Below are 15,850 nucleotides of genomic sequence, written 5' to 3'. Positions count from 1 at the left end.
GGGGTTTTAAAAAGGTTTGGATAGCTTCCTAAAAGAAAAGTCTATAAGCCATTATTAAGATAGACTTGGGGAAAATCCATTGCTTATTTCTAGGATAAGCAGCATAAGATATATTGTACTGTTTTGGGATCTTGCCAGGTACTTGTAACCTGGATCTGCCATTGTTGGAAACAGTATGGTGGGCTTGTTCAACCTTCAGTCTGTCCCAGTATAGCAACGCTTATATATTGTGTACTTATCAGCAGCCTAAAACTTAGGTGCCCAAAGTTACACCAGTCATAGCGCTGGTGTAAATATAAGTGCCTAAGGGGCCGATGCTCAGAACTCCCGTGGTAAGCCAACAGTGCAGAAACTTAGCTCGCCAATGTTCAAAGAAAATGGTATCCAAATTATATGCATGCTGTAAAAGCGAAAGCAAGCAGGGAACATTTTGTGGTAAGCTCAGCTCCTGTGCGCATGCCCCCAGCAAACCCAAAAGTGAAGCCCTTATTGGCATGTTTTCTGTGCCTTTAAATATAAGCATTTCAATTTTTTTTTCTTAGAAGGCTTATATTTGAATACAGGAAACAGGCGCCAATGTGTGCTTTAACTTTTGGGTTTGCTCTGATTCACACACATTGGTCTTTCAATACCAATGCTTGTACTTGTGTTGTATTTTTATGTCACAGAAATTTAAACTGTATTCAAAACTTGTATGCAGTCCTCAGTTCAAAAACTTTTTGTATGTAACAGAGCACAATCCTTCTTGTAGAAGGACTGTAATAAATCTTTGACTCTGCTGTTGCTATGTATTTTGAAATTAAATCAAGACTAAGATATTGAGTTTTAGGATCTTAGTCTAGCAGAAATGTGCAGAGAATGAAGTTTTGGGATTTCTTATGGAGCAGAAAGATATAAGACACTTTGCAGCCCAGTGCTTACATCTGACTGATGGCATTGTCTGGTTTTTGGACAAGATTATGAGTGTTAGTGAATACTTCAGTTTGGCATCAACAGAGCAAGGGATAAAGAGGAGATCAGGGGAATATTGTTAATACAGTTTTATTGACGTGTTATGAAGTTAAGGAAAAGAGAGATGTGAAAACCAAACAAAGCTTATTAGATTGTTGGGGGAGGAGGATTTACCCCTTGCAACTTTATTGTCTTACACCAATTTTCAAGGTATGAGGATCTGAGAATGGAGGATAAGAAGATTCTGAAAGAGGGCAAGCAAAAAATTTGGTTTGTTTATTTTTAGTAAGGCTGCATTTTGATTAAAAATTTAATCGTGTGATTAAAGGTATGTTATTTATTTTTGTTCCCACTGTAGCTTCTTGTGACTCTGGGCAAATCACTTAACCCTCCATTGCACAGAGTCACAAGGAGATACAGTCGGAACAAAGCTAAATAAATAAATAATATATTTTATTTGCGTAGTTCGTCATGATTACAAATTTGAATCAAATTGCAGCCCTAATAAATGAAGGAGGTCTTTTACTAAAGGTTAGCTCGAGTTATCTGAGGCAGGGCCCATAGGAATAAAATGGGCCCTGCTGTAGTTAACTCAAGCTAATCTTTAGTAAAAGAACCCTCTTAAGAATAAAAATAATGGAAAAATAAGAAATGCAAAATGCAAAGTAAAAAATTATAAATATAGGTTTTTTTTTACTATGGTAGCCTAACATTTTTAGCTCAGGCTAAAAATCAGCTGGTGCTAAATGCTGAGACTCCCATAGGAATATACCCCTGGATTCTATATAGTATGCTTAGACTTAGGTGCCAAAATAGGCACATATTCTATAACACCACACATAACTGAATTGGTTTAACATGCTAATGAGCGCTGATAACAGCACTTAACAAGCAATAACAAGCACTAATTGGCAATTGTCAGAATTTATGCACTGAAATCGCTAAGCATATGCTATAAAGAACTACGCCTAAATTGAAAAGCACACAGTTCAAAATAAATGCATGTAGTTTAAAAGGGACATGTTTATGGGTGTTTTGTGGGCATGCCAAAATTTCCATGCGTAATAACAGAATACACGCCAGTGCACCTGGCCTGTGATACTAATGAATTGGATAATTAAGGTAAGTGAAGTGAGGTAACCAGTGATATATGATATCAAACAACTTTTATTCATTGAAAGGAAATATGCACATTAAGCACATTAAGAAAAACTGTAAAAAATATAATTGGATCAATAAGGAATTGCACCTGGTTGAGCATAAAATGTTAAGTGCTCACAGGCTGTCTGAGGATTAGGGTTACCATATGGCTCCAGAAAAAGGAGGACGGATTGAGCCAGCCGGGTTTTACTTCCATTGCTTGAAAGCAATGGAAGTAAAACCCGGCTGGCTCAATTACTTCCATTGAAAGCAATGGAAGTAAAACCCGGCTGGCTCAATCCGTCCTCCTTTTTCTGGAGCCATAAGGTAACCCTACTGAGGATCCATCTGTATTCTTTAACACTAACCTTATTGATGGCATTCTATGGTTAGCATGATTCTAGTATAAAGCACTTTAGACTTTAGCACTTATCTTAAAATCAGTCCTTGTCCCAACGGAGGCCTCTGTTTCAGCTACCAGATTCTTCAGGGTACAAAACTTGAGCAGTCTGTGCTCAGCTGCTGAAATAATACCGAGGAAATTTAAGGAGGTTTCTGACCAATTAATGAAAATTGAGTCCTGATAGCAATGAGCACTTCACAAGCTTTGGACTGCTGACGTCTTTTCCTCCTGTTAGTCACTATTCTTATTTTTACCCTCAGTCTTAGCTTTGTTGTTTGTTACATATATTTTACAGATAGGCTTATACAAGCTTTGAATGTGGGTGGAGCATGGGCAAGACTCACACTTATGAGTGTAACATAGAGGGGCATAATCGAATGGGGCCGGCCATCTATAAGGGCGGCCATCTGTAATGATGGCCCCGTAAAGCGGCATACCCGACCGTATTATCGAAACAAGATGGCCGGCCATCTTTCGTTTCAATAATACGGTCGAGGCCGGCTAAATCTCAACATTTGAGCCGCCCTTAGAGATCGCCGGCATTAGAGATTGTCGCCATTGGTTTTCGCCGATAATGGAAACTAATGGCGGCCATCTCAAACCTGGCCAAATCCAAGGCATTTGGTCGTGGGAGGAACCAGCATTTATAGTGCACTGGTCCCCCTCACATGCCAGGACACCAACCGGGCACCCTAGGGGGCATTGGAGTGGACTTCACAAATTGATCCCAGGTACATAGCTCCCTTACCTTGGGTGCTGAGCCCCCCAACCCCCCCCCCAAAACCCACTACCCGCAACTGTACAACACTACCATAGCCCTAAGGGGTGAAGGGGGGCACCTACATGTGGGTACAGTGGGTTTTTTGGGGGGTGTTGGAGGGCTTACATTTACCACTACAAGTGTAACAGGTAGGGAGGGATGGGCCTGGATCCGCCTGCCTGATGTGCACTGCAGTACCCAGTAAAAACTGCTCCAGGGACCTGTATACTACTGTCATGGAGCTGGGTATGACATTTGAGGCTGGCATAGAGGCTGGCAAAAAAATGTATTTACATTTTTTTGTTTGGGTGGGAAGGGGTTGGTGACCACTGGGGGAGTAAGGGGAGGTGATCCCCAATTCCCTTCGGAGGTCATCTGGTAAGTTTGGGCACCTTTTTGAAGCTTGGTCATGAACAAAAAGGGACCAAGTAAAGTCGGCCAAATCCTCGTAAGGGCCGGCCTTCTTTTTTCCATTATCAACCGAGGTTGGCCATCTGTTAACCACGCCCCCATCCCACCTTCGGTACACTGCCGACACGCCCCTTGAACTTTGGCCGGCCTTGCGACGGAAAGCAGTTGAAGCCAGCCAAAATCAGCTTTCGATTATACAGATTTGGCCGGCATTAGGAGAAGGCCGTCCATCTCCCGATTTGTGTCAGAAGATGGCCGGCCTTCTTCTTCCAAAATAAGCAGGATAGACTACTATAAGTCACATGTGTATCTGTATTTCACATTATGCTAGTTTTCAATAAAGAAAAAAATAGGCACCTTTCTTTATAGAATAGGCACCACATGGTGCACGAAAGGCAAGAGTGACCCATTGGAAAGCTCATAGGTAGGTGAGATGTGAAAACAGGAAAAGTGAACACTAGAGGGTGAGAAAAGGGGAAATGAGGACTAAAATCAGGGGTGTGCTGGTAAATTTTTAACAGGCTCTTTCTCCGGATGTAGCCAGCTCTGCAGTTGGAAGGGCCAGGGCTGGCCGGGCGGGAGGGGGTGGAGAGCAAAACTTGCCTTTCTCTCCTCCCTCCCTTCGTGCGGGCACGTTAGGCATACCTTTGCTGGCAGCCAATAAATGGACTGCCACCACTCCCAACATCTTGCTCTGAGCAGCAGGCTGGAACTTCTTTCACATGCTCGAGAAGTCCCAGCCTGCTTGGCTGGCAGGACTCAGCATCCCCACCAGTAAAGTAAAAGAGAATTCAGCAGGGGGCCCAATCCCATATTTTGGGAGCCAGTTGTTAAAGTAGCTATGGAGGGCCCTAATTTAACAACCGGCTCCCAAAATTCTTAAAAACTTAACAACCGGCTCTTGCGAGCCTGTGAGAGCCTGCTCCAGCACACCACTGACTAAAATCTAACTGTAGAGTGGAGACACATAGAAGTGAGAAATAGAGATAAAGGATTAAGGGGAATGATTGCAAAAAACATATCTAGAAAGAAAAGGAAGACAAGAGAAGAAAGAAGAAATGAAAATGAGGCCCAGGAAAAGATCTTAGAAGGAGATGACACGAGAAAAGGTGAAAGGAGAGGGTGAGACCAAGCAAATTAATAAAATACAATGCCTAGATAACAAAGATAGAATAGATTTTAATTTCTGTTAAAGAATTAGAAAGTCACAGTACAGAAAGAAATACATTTCAGTTTCTCTATTGTTGTGTTGCATTCAGACTTCTTAGAGATACTATAGTTTCTTATTCTGTATTTCAGAATGTATTCTGCAGGAGTGAAAGACATGAGATATTCTGCTTGTGTTTAGTTTGTGTAGGGATCTGTAGCAGTCTGGCTTTTCTGTTTTTCTAGCAGGAAGTAAATGTTGTATTCTAGGGTGCTGCCTTTTAAAGCAGAGTTGGTGCTATTTGAACTATGGACATTAGTGTTTCTTGGTTATTTTATTTTATTTTTTTATTTATATATAGGTCTGGAATGGATGTTTTTGGGGGTTTGATCACTGGAGCTCTGAAGGTTCCCCACCCCACACTTCCAGCTCCCACTACCTTGAGAGAGGTGGAGGGGCATTTTTGATATGACGTAAAATCTGAATAGGAAAGAAGGTCATTTTTAAAAAAGAAAAATGTCTGTCTTTTTTTTTTAAATACTGTTTTGAACATGGTTTTGTGATTTTGACATTTTGTTTTTTGGTCCATTAAAAAAAAAAGTCAATGTGCAAAATGCACAAAATTAAGCCATTGGGATGTAGGAGGAGCCAGCAATTTTAGTAGTCTGGTCCCCCTGATATCCCAGAAAAGCAGTAGGGCACCCTAAGGGGCACTGAAGTGGACTTCATAAAATGCTCCTAGGTACACATCTCACCATTGCTCCCTTACCTTGTCTACTAAGCCCCCCCCAACCCCCCAAAAACCCACTACTCCCAACTGTACACCACTACCATAGCCCTTACGGGTGAAGGGGGAATCTATATGTAGATACAGTGGGTTTCTGGTGAGTTTTGGAGGATTCCCAGTTTCCTCCACAAGTGTAACAGGTAGGGGGAGGTATGGGTCTGGGCCCACCTGTCTACAGTGCACTGCACCCACCACTAGACTACTCCAGGGACCTTCATGCTGTTCTAATGGACCAGAGTATAACATCTGTGTCTGGCACAGAGGCTGGCAAGTAATGTTTTTTGGGGGTGGGAGGGGGGGTAGTGATCACTGGGGGAGTAAGGAGAGGTCATCCCTGATTCTCTCCAGTGGTCATCTGGTCATTTAGGGCACCTTATTGTGCCTTATTTGTTATAAAAACATGTCTAGCTCAAAATGTCTTAGTTTTAGTCCTGGACTGTTTTGTTTTGTTCCATTATGGCAAGAGTTAGGAACACCCAGATCCTGCCCTTAACACGCCTCTGACACACCCCCTCTTGCTTTGAATGCACTTCTGACGGACTTCATAGAAAAAAGATTAAAACTTGGTTTTGAAAATACCAATTTGGACGCTTTTCTGAGAATAATGTCCAAATGCAGATTTATGCCACTTTTTGGTTGTTTTGCTCTTTTGAAAATGAGATCCATAGTGTTATAGGTGCCAATCTTAATTTTTCTGCCTGGAGCCCAACCAGTCCTAGCTAGTCCACTGCAGGCTGATGATGTGTTTAAAATCATTGGCTAATAATGATACAATTTTTGCAAATAAGGTTATCTTTGCATGACCTTCCTTCTTGGATATCAGGTTGATTTTCGGTAATGCAAATGTTTAAATACCTCTCTGATAACATCTTCTAATCTATGTTTGATATGCTTGCTGTGTACCATCTACCTGATCCTAGAGTACCACTGTTGCATAATGTGATATTTGCTCATTTCCAGTATCTATGTTCTTAACTGTGGGGCCCTTTAACTAAGTGGCAGTAAGCCCACCGTGGGATTACTGCATGCCAATCTGGAGCTACCACTGGCTCAACACGGGCGCTGGAGGTAGTTCTACCCCCCCCAGCACATGGCATTTCTTGTGCTTGTGGAAAAAGTATTTCCACAAGTCCTAACCAGGTGGTAATTGGGCAGTGCCTTGCGCTACCCAGTTACTGCTAGGTTAGTGCAGGAGCCCTTACTGCTACCTCAGTGGGTGGCGGTAAGTGATCCCCTACCGCATGGCCATTTCTTTTTTTGGCTATCCAAATTAGTTCTCCCTCTTACTCCTTTCAAACGTTATAGAGCATTTTTTTAAAACATTTGTATTTTTTCTAACTTATAACCTCAGCGGTGCTCATCATCAATAGTTTACACTGGCAATGGAGTTAGCACCCACTTCCTCATCGGCTTCTCTTAAAGCCGTTATTCTTTATTTTTCTTTTAGTTAATTTTCTTAAACTTAATTATCTTTATTACTTATCTTTTTTGATAGTCAGACTGGGGTTTAAGCTTGTCCAACATGCATGTTTCGCCTAATCACTAGGCTGTATGGCTGTATCAAGGACTTCCTCTGGAAAATCAAAAGAAAAAACGTCTCAGTTCATTGTGTATGAGTCGCATTTTCCTCCTCACACATAATGATATATGCTATGTCTTTCAAGACTTAATATGTTTTATATTTACCCTCAGCCATCTTCAGCGCCAGCCTTGCTATTATTTTTGGGATCAACCCTCGCAAAGATGGCGGTGGCGTCCTAGTGTTTTCTTTTAAACATTAACTATCGTGATGTCTCTTTCCCTCCCCTTGGTTCTCATTGGGTGGTGGAAAATCTCGTTTACATTAGTGACGCCCATTCTAGTTCAGCATTCAAACCAGCTGGTGTCACTGTTCTAAGTGTATGTATGTACCATTGTTCCCTAAAGTTTAGCAACCTATTTATTGAGCCCCCTTCATTACCCTGATGTATATGTTCTAACACCCTCCATCTTATGTCCTCTATATTGTGACACTTTTGTACCCAGTGCTCTACTAAGGGCGCCTGAATATTATTAGTGGTAATCCGGGATTTATGTTCAGTTAATCGCTTAGAGCACTGGGCACAAAAGAATAACAGCTTTAAGAGAAGCCGATGAGGAGGTGGGTGCTAACTCCATTGCCAGTATAAACTATTCGTGATGAGCACCGCTGAGGCTATAAGTTAGGAAAAATACTAATGTTTAAAAAAATGCTCTATAACATTTGAAAGGAGTAAGAGGGAGAACTAATTTGGATGTCTAGAATCTGTTATATTTGAAGAGTTGAGTATTCAGGATTCTATTGAGTCACATTTAAGAAGATTGCCTTGAAAAACATTTCTTTTTTGGCCATTTTACCCGCTACGGTAAAAAGAGCCTCAGCACGTGGCAAAAATGGCCCCTGCTGCTAGCGCAGGGCCCTTTTTACTGCAGCTTAGTAAAAGGGTCCCTCTCTGTTCTTAACATTTCATTGGTTGTTTTTTTTCAGCTTCTACCAACAATTCTGTTAGCAGTTTATAATTTAGTAGCGATGTGCATAACCAAACCATTTTTAGGTGTTACTGTATATATATATTTTTAAATTTCCTGTTTCCCTGATTGTTGCGTGTTTTCAGTTCATTTATTAAAAAAAAAGCCTATATATGCAAACCAATTGTACACATTGGGGGAGTTCTATAAATGGCACTCAAAAATGGGCACTGGAAAGTGTTATTCTATACAGAGTGCATGCCCTATATAATAACGCTTAGCACCAGTTTGCACACCCAGCTCTGGGCACCAGATATAAGCCTGCTGAAATCTGGAATAAATTCCAGCACCCAAGGTGAGGTCACACCATGGAGTGATACAGAAGCATTATAATATTCTTAGTCTTGTTTTAAATCACTTTCCCATGGGATTTAGACACTCACCCCCGGATTCTATATATCACGCTTAGATTCCGCGCAGAGATACAAATGTAAGTTAATTGATGTAACAAGGTAATCAGCATTTTAAACAGCACTTAACAAGCAATAATGAGCACTATTTGGCAATTTATGAATGGAAATGGCTAAGCATATTTTATAAAGAACTGTGCCTAAACTGCAAAGCACACAGTTCAAAATAAATGCACGTAGCTTAAAAGGGACATGTTTATGGGCATATTTATGGGTGTTTTGTGGGCATTCCGAAATTTCCACATATAATTACAGAATACAGGTCAGTGCACCTAAATCTACGTGCATGGATTTACACCAGGTTTTTATTGGCGTAAATGGAACTGCATAGATGTAGGCGCTATGATATCGACCTAAATCTTATAGAATATGCTTAGTTCCATGCGGATTTTTTAGATGCCATATATAGAATCTGGCCTTCAGTGTTATAGAATAGTGCGCAGCCAGATGCACACGCAAATCCTAATTGGTGCCAATTCACATCAGTATTTGGTTGTTAGCATCCAGTTATTGTTCGTTAATGGCTCGATAGCCAGTGACGTTGTGCACACACTTTGGAAGCACACCCAAATTTGAGTGCCATGCATAGAATCTGGGGGACTAATATTAATTTGCCTTAGTTTAGTTTATTGGAAGACTTAGGGGCCATTTTACTAAGCAGTTTAAGCATCTATGTGCGCCCAACGCGCACCAAAATGGAATTGCCACCAGACTACTGTGTGGTTCTTGCAGTAATTTCATTTTTGGCGTGCGTCCAATACACATGTCTGAAAAATATTTTTTATTTTCAGGTGCATGTAACAGACATGCGCCAAGTGGCATTTGGCGTGCATAGGTCATTACCGCCCGGTTACTGCATGAGTCTTTATCTCCAGGTCAATGGCTGGCGGTAAGGTCTCAGACCCAAAATGGATGCGCAGCAATTTTCATTTTGCCACATGCCCATTTTTGGCAAAAATGGCCTTTTTTACAGGCGTGCTAAAAAATGGATCGGCGCGTACCCAAATCCTGCGCCATTTTTCAGCGCGCCTTAGTAAAAGGACTTAGTATAAGGATGTAGGAAAGTCATTTACAATAAAAGTCAAGAGATTTATTTTTACAGTCAGTAAAATAAAAGAAAGGAAAAGGAGAGCCAGTGTTTCCACGAAACCCTGGGTCAAAAGAAACACTCATTCCCCAACACTAGGGTGAAAAGAAAGTTTCTTAGGCTGATTTAAGGCAAGTTACATTTAACTTTCCTATCAAATGGGGAGGGAGAAAGTTTCATTCCAAGGGGCCAATGTATGAGAAAGCAATTCATCTAGAAATATCAAAATGATGGGAGCAAGGGAAGGATAAAACTAGTTGGCTGACATATTGGGGAATGATAGAATAATTAGAATGGTATGAAATGAGAAGGTCAGAAAGGTAGAGAGGAAAACCAGTACGCAGTGACTTGTGGACTAAGTCCAGAATATGTCTAAACCTGCTTTCATTAGTTTGATGCACTGAAGTATTTTTTTTTTATATTTATTTGCAGGATGAATAAGAGATACCTGCAGAAAGCAACAAAAGGAAAATTGCTAATAATAATATTTGTTGTTACTTTGTGGGGAAAATTAGCATCTGGGGCAAACCACCATAAAGGTAAAGAGCTTTCTATATGTTGAAGAGCATTGCAACTTTGACTTTCTTTGCAGTAGTAACCAGATATTTTATTTACTGCACATTGAAACATTACTTATAGACAGTCTCCAGATCAACTGAGTAAATTCTTAGCAGACTATTTTAATTCTTTTCTCATTGTTGAATATGTTTTTTAGTGTAATTTTTATGTATGCTAGAAAACAAACTTTTGCTTTATAAATGACAGTCCTTATATCCTAGATCCAAGCAAGAATAAACCTCATAACATGCAACTTTTGTGTAGCATGTATGATTCAGTTGCATGTAAATTGCTTTGGCTGTCAGTAATAACCTCCTGGAGAGAGTACAAGGCATATTACTGTTTATTTACTTAATACAAGCAAGTGTGAACAAAGACCCTTCACCTAGTTCAGCATCATACTTTGTGTACTGGCACTTTTGCACTGAAACACTTTAATAATACCCCTGCCAGCACTGATATAGATGCTGGAATTAATGTCTCCTGTCCTGACAGTGCTAGCCTGTGATGAATGTTTGCACTGGGCTCAGCAGTGCATAGAAGTTTGTAAATAATTTTGATTTCTTCTTGCTATAGTGACCAATAAAGGAAATGCTGCAGCAGCTGCTCCTCTTTTGTTTTAACAGTTTTAAATGTACAACCTTCCTGGTATTACTATATGACTTTTACACAATCAAGTTCTCTGACCCTAACAAATTAACCTTTCAAAAGAAATATTTTTGACAAACTCGCAATTTCTACCACGGGACATTTCATTGCAAGATCTAGTAATGTGCTAATTTTGAGCTACATTGGTTGATTTTTACATTGAAGAGGAACATTTTCCAAATTTAGGGGCCCTTTTACTAAACTGCGGTAAGCACTAATATATGCTTACCGCAGCAACAAATGTCATACCACAGGGTGTGCAGAGGCGTCCTGTGGTAATTTCGCCATGTGCATGTGCTACCCATGCACTAAAAAATAAATTTTACTTTTTGCCACTGGGGGCAGAGTTTATTTATTTATTTGTTGCATTTGTATCCACCTATTTGCAGGCTCAATGTGGCTTACATAGTATCAGAGAGACGTTCGCAGACTCCGGTGTGAACAAATACAAAATGATGTTGTGATAAGATAGGTTCTCGTGGAACAGTCTCGTTAGGGTGTCATAATGAGGAAGGATTGTGTTGTGACCATTGCGTTCTTTGGTTTTGATGTGTTGCAGAGTTTGAGCATTTAAGTTGGATCGGTAGGGTATGCCTTTTGGAACAAGTTAGTTTTTAGTGATTTCCAGAAGTTTAAATGACCGTGTGTTGTTTTCATGGCTTTCAGTAGTGTGTTCTACAGTTGTGTGCTTATAAAGGAGAAGCTGGATGCGTAAGTCGATTTGTATTTAAGTCCTTTGCAACTTGGGTAGTGGAGATTTAGATATGTTGCTGCATCTATGCAAATTGGTTAGCAGGTTGGCATTGCCACGTGCTAACCAATTAGTGCAGGTTTAATGTGTGAGTTCCTACTACCTACAAAATAGGTGGCAGTAGGAATTCACTTGCTAATGGCCATGCACTAATAAGTGCATGGCCATTAATGAAAAAATTCTGAAAATTGCCATTTTACCCCTGTGGTAAAAATGGCCTTAGAACACGGGAAAGACCTGTGTAAGGGTATGCTAAAGCCACTTTTTGCCACAGCTTAGTAAAAGGGTCCCTAATTGACATTTCTAAAACTATTGTAACTTGAACATTATTGCCAACTACAATCAGTGGCGTACCAAGGGGGGGCGGTGGGGGCGGTCCGCCCTGGGTGCACGCTGCTGGGGGGGTGCCGCGTGCCGGTCAGCTTCGTTCGTTTCCATGCTCCCTCTACCCTGGAGCAGAGGGAGCATGGAAACGAATGAAGCTGACCGGCGCGCGGCACCTCCCCAGTGGCGTGCACCCGGGAGGGTTCTTTCGCTGGGGTGGGGGGTGTCCTTTCACCGGGGGGGGGGGGGTCGCGCTGCACTGGGGGGGCTGCACCCTGGGGGCGGGGCGCATCGGCGATCCGCCCCGGGTGTCAGCCCCCCTAGGAACGCCACTGACTACAATGACTCTAGATAAATCTGTTTCTGTTCACAGATGCTTAAAGGGCAGAGGTTCTACTAAGAGCTGTTACTGATTTTTACTTGACAGAATTACAGTACAGTTCAATTAAAGTATGTGGATTTCTACTGTTGACTAATGGAAATCTCATGGACCAGTGTTTAGTGACAGTGGGCCGCTAGATCATCCAGAAAGTAATAAACATTATAAATGTACTGGCCCATGTAAGATTTTACTCACCAAATTTGATATCATGTGACTAAATTGTAGTGTTTTTAACAGGATAAAAAAAAAATCTCTGATCATGTACATGGAGTATCAGGAAAAGGAATATTATTAGTCTACAACTAGTTTATATATTAGCCTATTATTTTCAGTAAGGTATTACTATTAAGTTACAATCCTATAGAGAGTCTGTACCCTCTTGAATATTTTGACAATTTTTTGTGTCAGTGCATCATACTTGCATGAATTTAAATAAGTTACTTTCCATTCATCAACATACCATATTCCTTCCCTTTATGGAGAAAATGTTTTAAAGTGGAACAAATCATATACCCCCATACCAAAAATGAAATGCAACATTTGAATAAGTCTCCTCTCATCTGACTTGGTGGAGGTACCTTTGGCAGCAATTACTACTTTGTCTCTGTTTGGATAGGTCTCCAACAACTGTTCACACCTAAATTTGTCAATATTACACCATTTTCCTTAGAAAATTGATCATGTTTTGCCAAGTTCCTTGGGGAGTGTTCATGGACAGCCATCTGACTGGGCCACTCAAGGACATTTAGAGGACATTTTACTAGACTGTGTTAAGCAGCTAATGTGAGCTTTACTATGTGGTAGACAGTAACAGTAAAAAGTTTCAAGTTTCTCCTTTATTTGATATACCACTTAGGGTACATCCCATCATAGCAGTTTACAATGTAACATATTTGGAAAAGATGGGGGAAAGAGAACTACAATGTATGTATAGGACATTCAAAGGAAGATAATAAGGAAGTACAGGCAGCAGAGGGAAAGAAAAGGATGTAGAGAGAGTATACCATTGTTGAGAGGGAGAAATGTAAAGTTCGATAGGCTATGTAACAGGAGCACAATACTCCACAAAAAAAAAAAGAAAAAAAAAAAAAAAAAAGGAGAGAGGTCCCCTAATCAACTAGTAAGCCTATAGATTTGCTTAAATAGTAGCGCTTAAGGATTGCTATAAATTCCAAGTGAGAATGTTGTAGCTGCATTTCTGCAGGAAGGGCATTCCAAAGGGTAGGTCCAATGACTGAAAACATGCTGCGAAAGGTAGCGAGGGTCACTTGCTGAATGGTTGGAACTATAAGGAGGCGTTGATCAAAGGAGTGAAGTGTCCATAGGAGAGTACAGCATTAAGTATGGGGACAAAATAGGGGGTTGTCCAGTGGAGAGAGTATTTTTTTTTGTTACATTTGTACCCTGTGCTTTCCCACTCATGGCAGGCTCAATGCGGCTTACATGGGGCAATGGAGGGTTAAGTGACTTGCCCAGAGTCACAAGGAGTTGCCTGTGCCTGAAGTGGGAATTGAACTCAGTTCCTCTATTCCCCAGGACCAAAGTCCACCACCCTAACCACTAGGCCACTCCTCCTCTATTGTGAATCATTCTTAGGATCTTATATCAGACATGCATATGTATCATAAGCCAGTGTTCCTGTCTGAGAAGAGGGATAACATGGTCATATTTCTGACCACCAGTAATTAACTTGACTGCTGCATTCTGTAATACCTCTCGCTGGTGAAGACTCATAAATAAAGCAATACAATAGTCAATGCTGGAAAGAACTAAGGGGTGTACAAAGGAACAAAGAGCATTAAGTTCGAGAAAGGACTGAAGAGATTGAATCTAACAGAGATGGTAAAAATCTTTAGAGATCACCATTGAAATATAAGCTGAAAAAGTAACTCATTAGCTGCATGGAGTGGAAGATGGGTGTGATAAGGGTGAGCAGAGGAGTGACCAGCTGTGACAGTTAGTGCATAGGTCAGTACTGCATGCTAGATATCATGACTGTCAATAGTGTAGCTGAACTTACCGCCACCTCAAGAGGAGGCAGTAAGTGCATCTGTGTTACCAGTAGTCTGGTAGTGCAGCTGCCAAAAATTAAAGCACTGGTACAGTATACCTCTACTACTACTACTACTTATCATTTCTATAGTGCTACAAGGCATACACAGCGCTGTACACCATACACAAAAGACAGTCCCTGCTCAAAGAGCTTACAATCTAGATAAGACAGGTAGACAGGCAGAACAATTAAGGATAAGGGAATAAAGAGGTGAGAATAAAGGACAGGGCAAGTGAGTTAGGAGTCAAAAGCAGTGGTAAAGAGGTGGGTTTTGAGTTTGTACTTGAAAACGGCTAAAGACGGGGCTAGACGTATAGAAGACTCGGGAAGTCTATTCCAGGCGTGAGGTGCAGCGAGATAAAAGGAACAGAGTCTTGAATTAGCAGTAGAGGAGAAAGGGACAGATAGGAGAGATTTATCTACAGATTTATCTCTAGCATCCCAATCACCTGTACTATGTAATGCCTACCCCATACATCCTGCTGACACAAATCTCCAAACTCCCATACAAAAGCATTGACACCAACTTCAAACTCCATCAGTTGGCACCTAAGCCCTGCCTTCTACATAAATTGTTTTCCCTATAACCCTATAACTCTATCCTTCCCTTGCCACCAACTTCCCCCTGGGACCTTACCCGGTGACAGCATAGGTGGTCTACAGTGGCAGCGATCCTCCTCTATGTCGCCTAGATCAACACAGGAATCCAAAATGGCATTGATGAGCTCTAGTTGTAGTCTCGCGGTACTATTGCTAGGGTCATCCTTCCATAGAAGGAATAAGTCTCTGTATATGGAAGGATGACCCCTAGTAGTAGTACTGGGAGACTACCACTAGGAGTCAGCAGTGTCATTTTAGATTTTGGTGCTGATCAGGGTGGCAGCAGAGGGGTATCACTGCTGCCTGGGCCCCACTGCACCACTGATATTGACCTCAATGTAAGTCCCGGGATGAGGGATGTTGGGTGGCTTAAGCTATGGGAGGGGTACTTATGTGGTTGGGTGGGACTTATATGGCAGTGTTCAGGTTTTAGAGTCAGGGGCAAGATTCATGTGTGGGGAGTTGGGGTTCTTGTATATGGGAGGATTGGGTTGTGAGTCAGGGGCAGAGTTTGGTATTGAGGTGGGGTCTTGTTTGGGGAGTTAGCATTTGGTGTTGGAGAGTCAGGGTTTATATAGGGGGAGTTAGAGTTTTTGTGTTGGGAAGGGTCCAACATTGGAAAGTGGTATTGGGAGGAAATGCTGATTGGAGGCACTCGGAAGGGGGCTGGAATCAAGTAGCACTGCCATGGGAAGCTGTACAGAAAGATATAAACAGGATAGAGTCTGTCTACAGGGTAGCTACAAAATTAATAGGTGGCCTTGAACGCAAAAATTATAGGGACAGGCTTATGAACCTCAACATGTATACGCTGGAAGAGAGGAGGGAGAGAGGAGACATGATAGAGACATTTAAATACCTCAAGAGCAGTGGCGTAGCAAGGGGGGGCGG

General features: G+C 41.5%; 1 protein-coding gene across 1 annotated transcript in view; it reads left to right on the top strand.

Moving 5' to 3' along the window:
• Nucleotides 1–10,076: 10,076 nt before the first annotated feature.
• TAFA2 (TAFA chemokine like family member 2) overlaps nucleotides 10,077–15,850 on the top strand; it is a 179,867-nt gene continuing 174,093 nt past the window's right edge. The window contains exon 1 of the mRNA XM_030215614.1: nucleotides 10,077–10,182. Within this exon, the coding sequence (XP_030071474.1) occupies nucleotides 10,077–10,182 (106 nt within the window). The remainder of the gene's footprint in view (nucleotides 10,183–15,850) is intronic.

Source organism: Microcaecilia unicolor, chromosome 10, assembly GCF_901765095.1.
Source record: "Microcaecilia unicolor chromosome 10, aMicUni1.1, whole genome shotgun sequence".
Lineage (NCBI taxonomy): Eukaryota > Metazoa > Chordata > Amphibia > Gymnophiona > Siphonopidae > Microcaecilia > Microcaecilia unicolor.
Note: the sequence above shows the minus strand (reverse complement) of the source record. Positions and strands in the feature narration are given on the sequence as shown.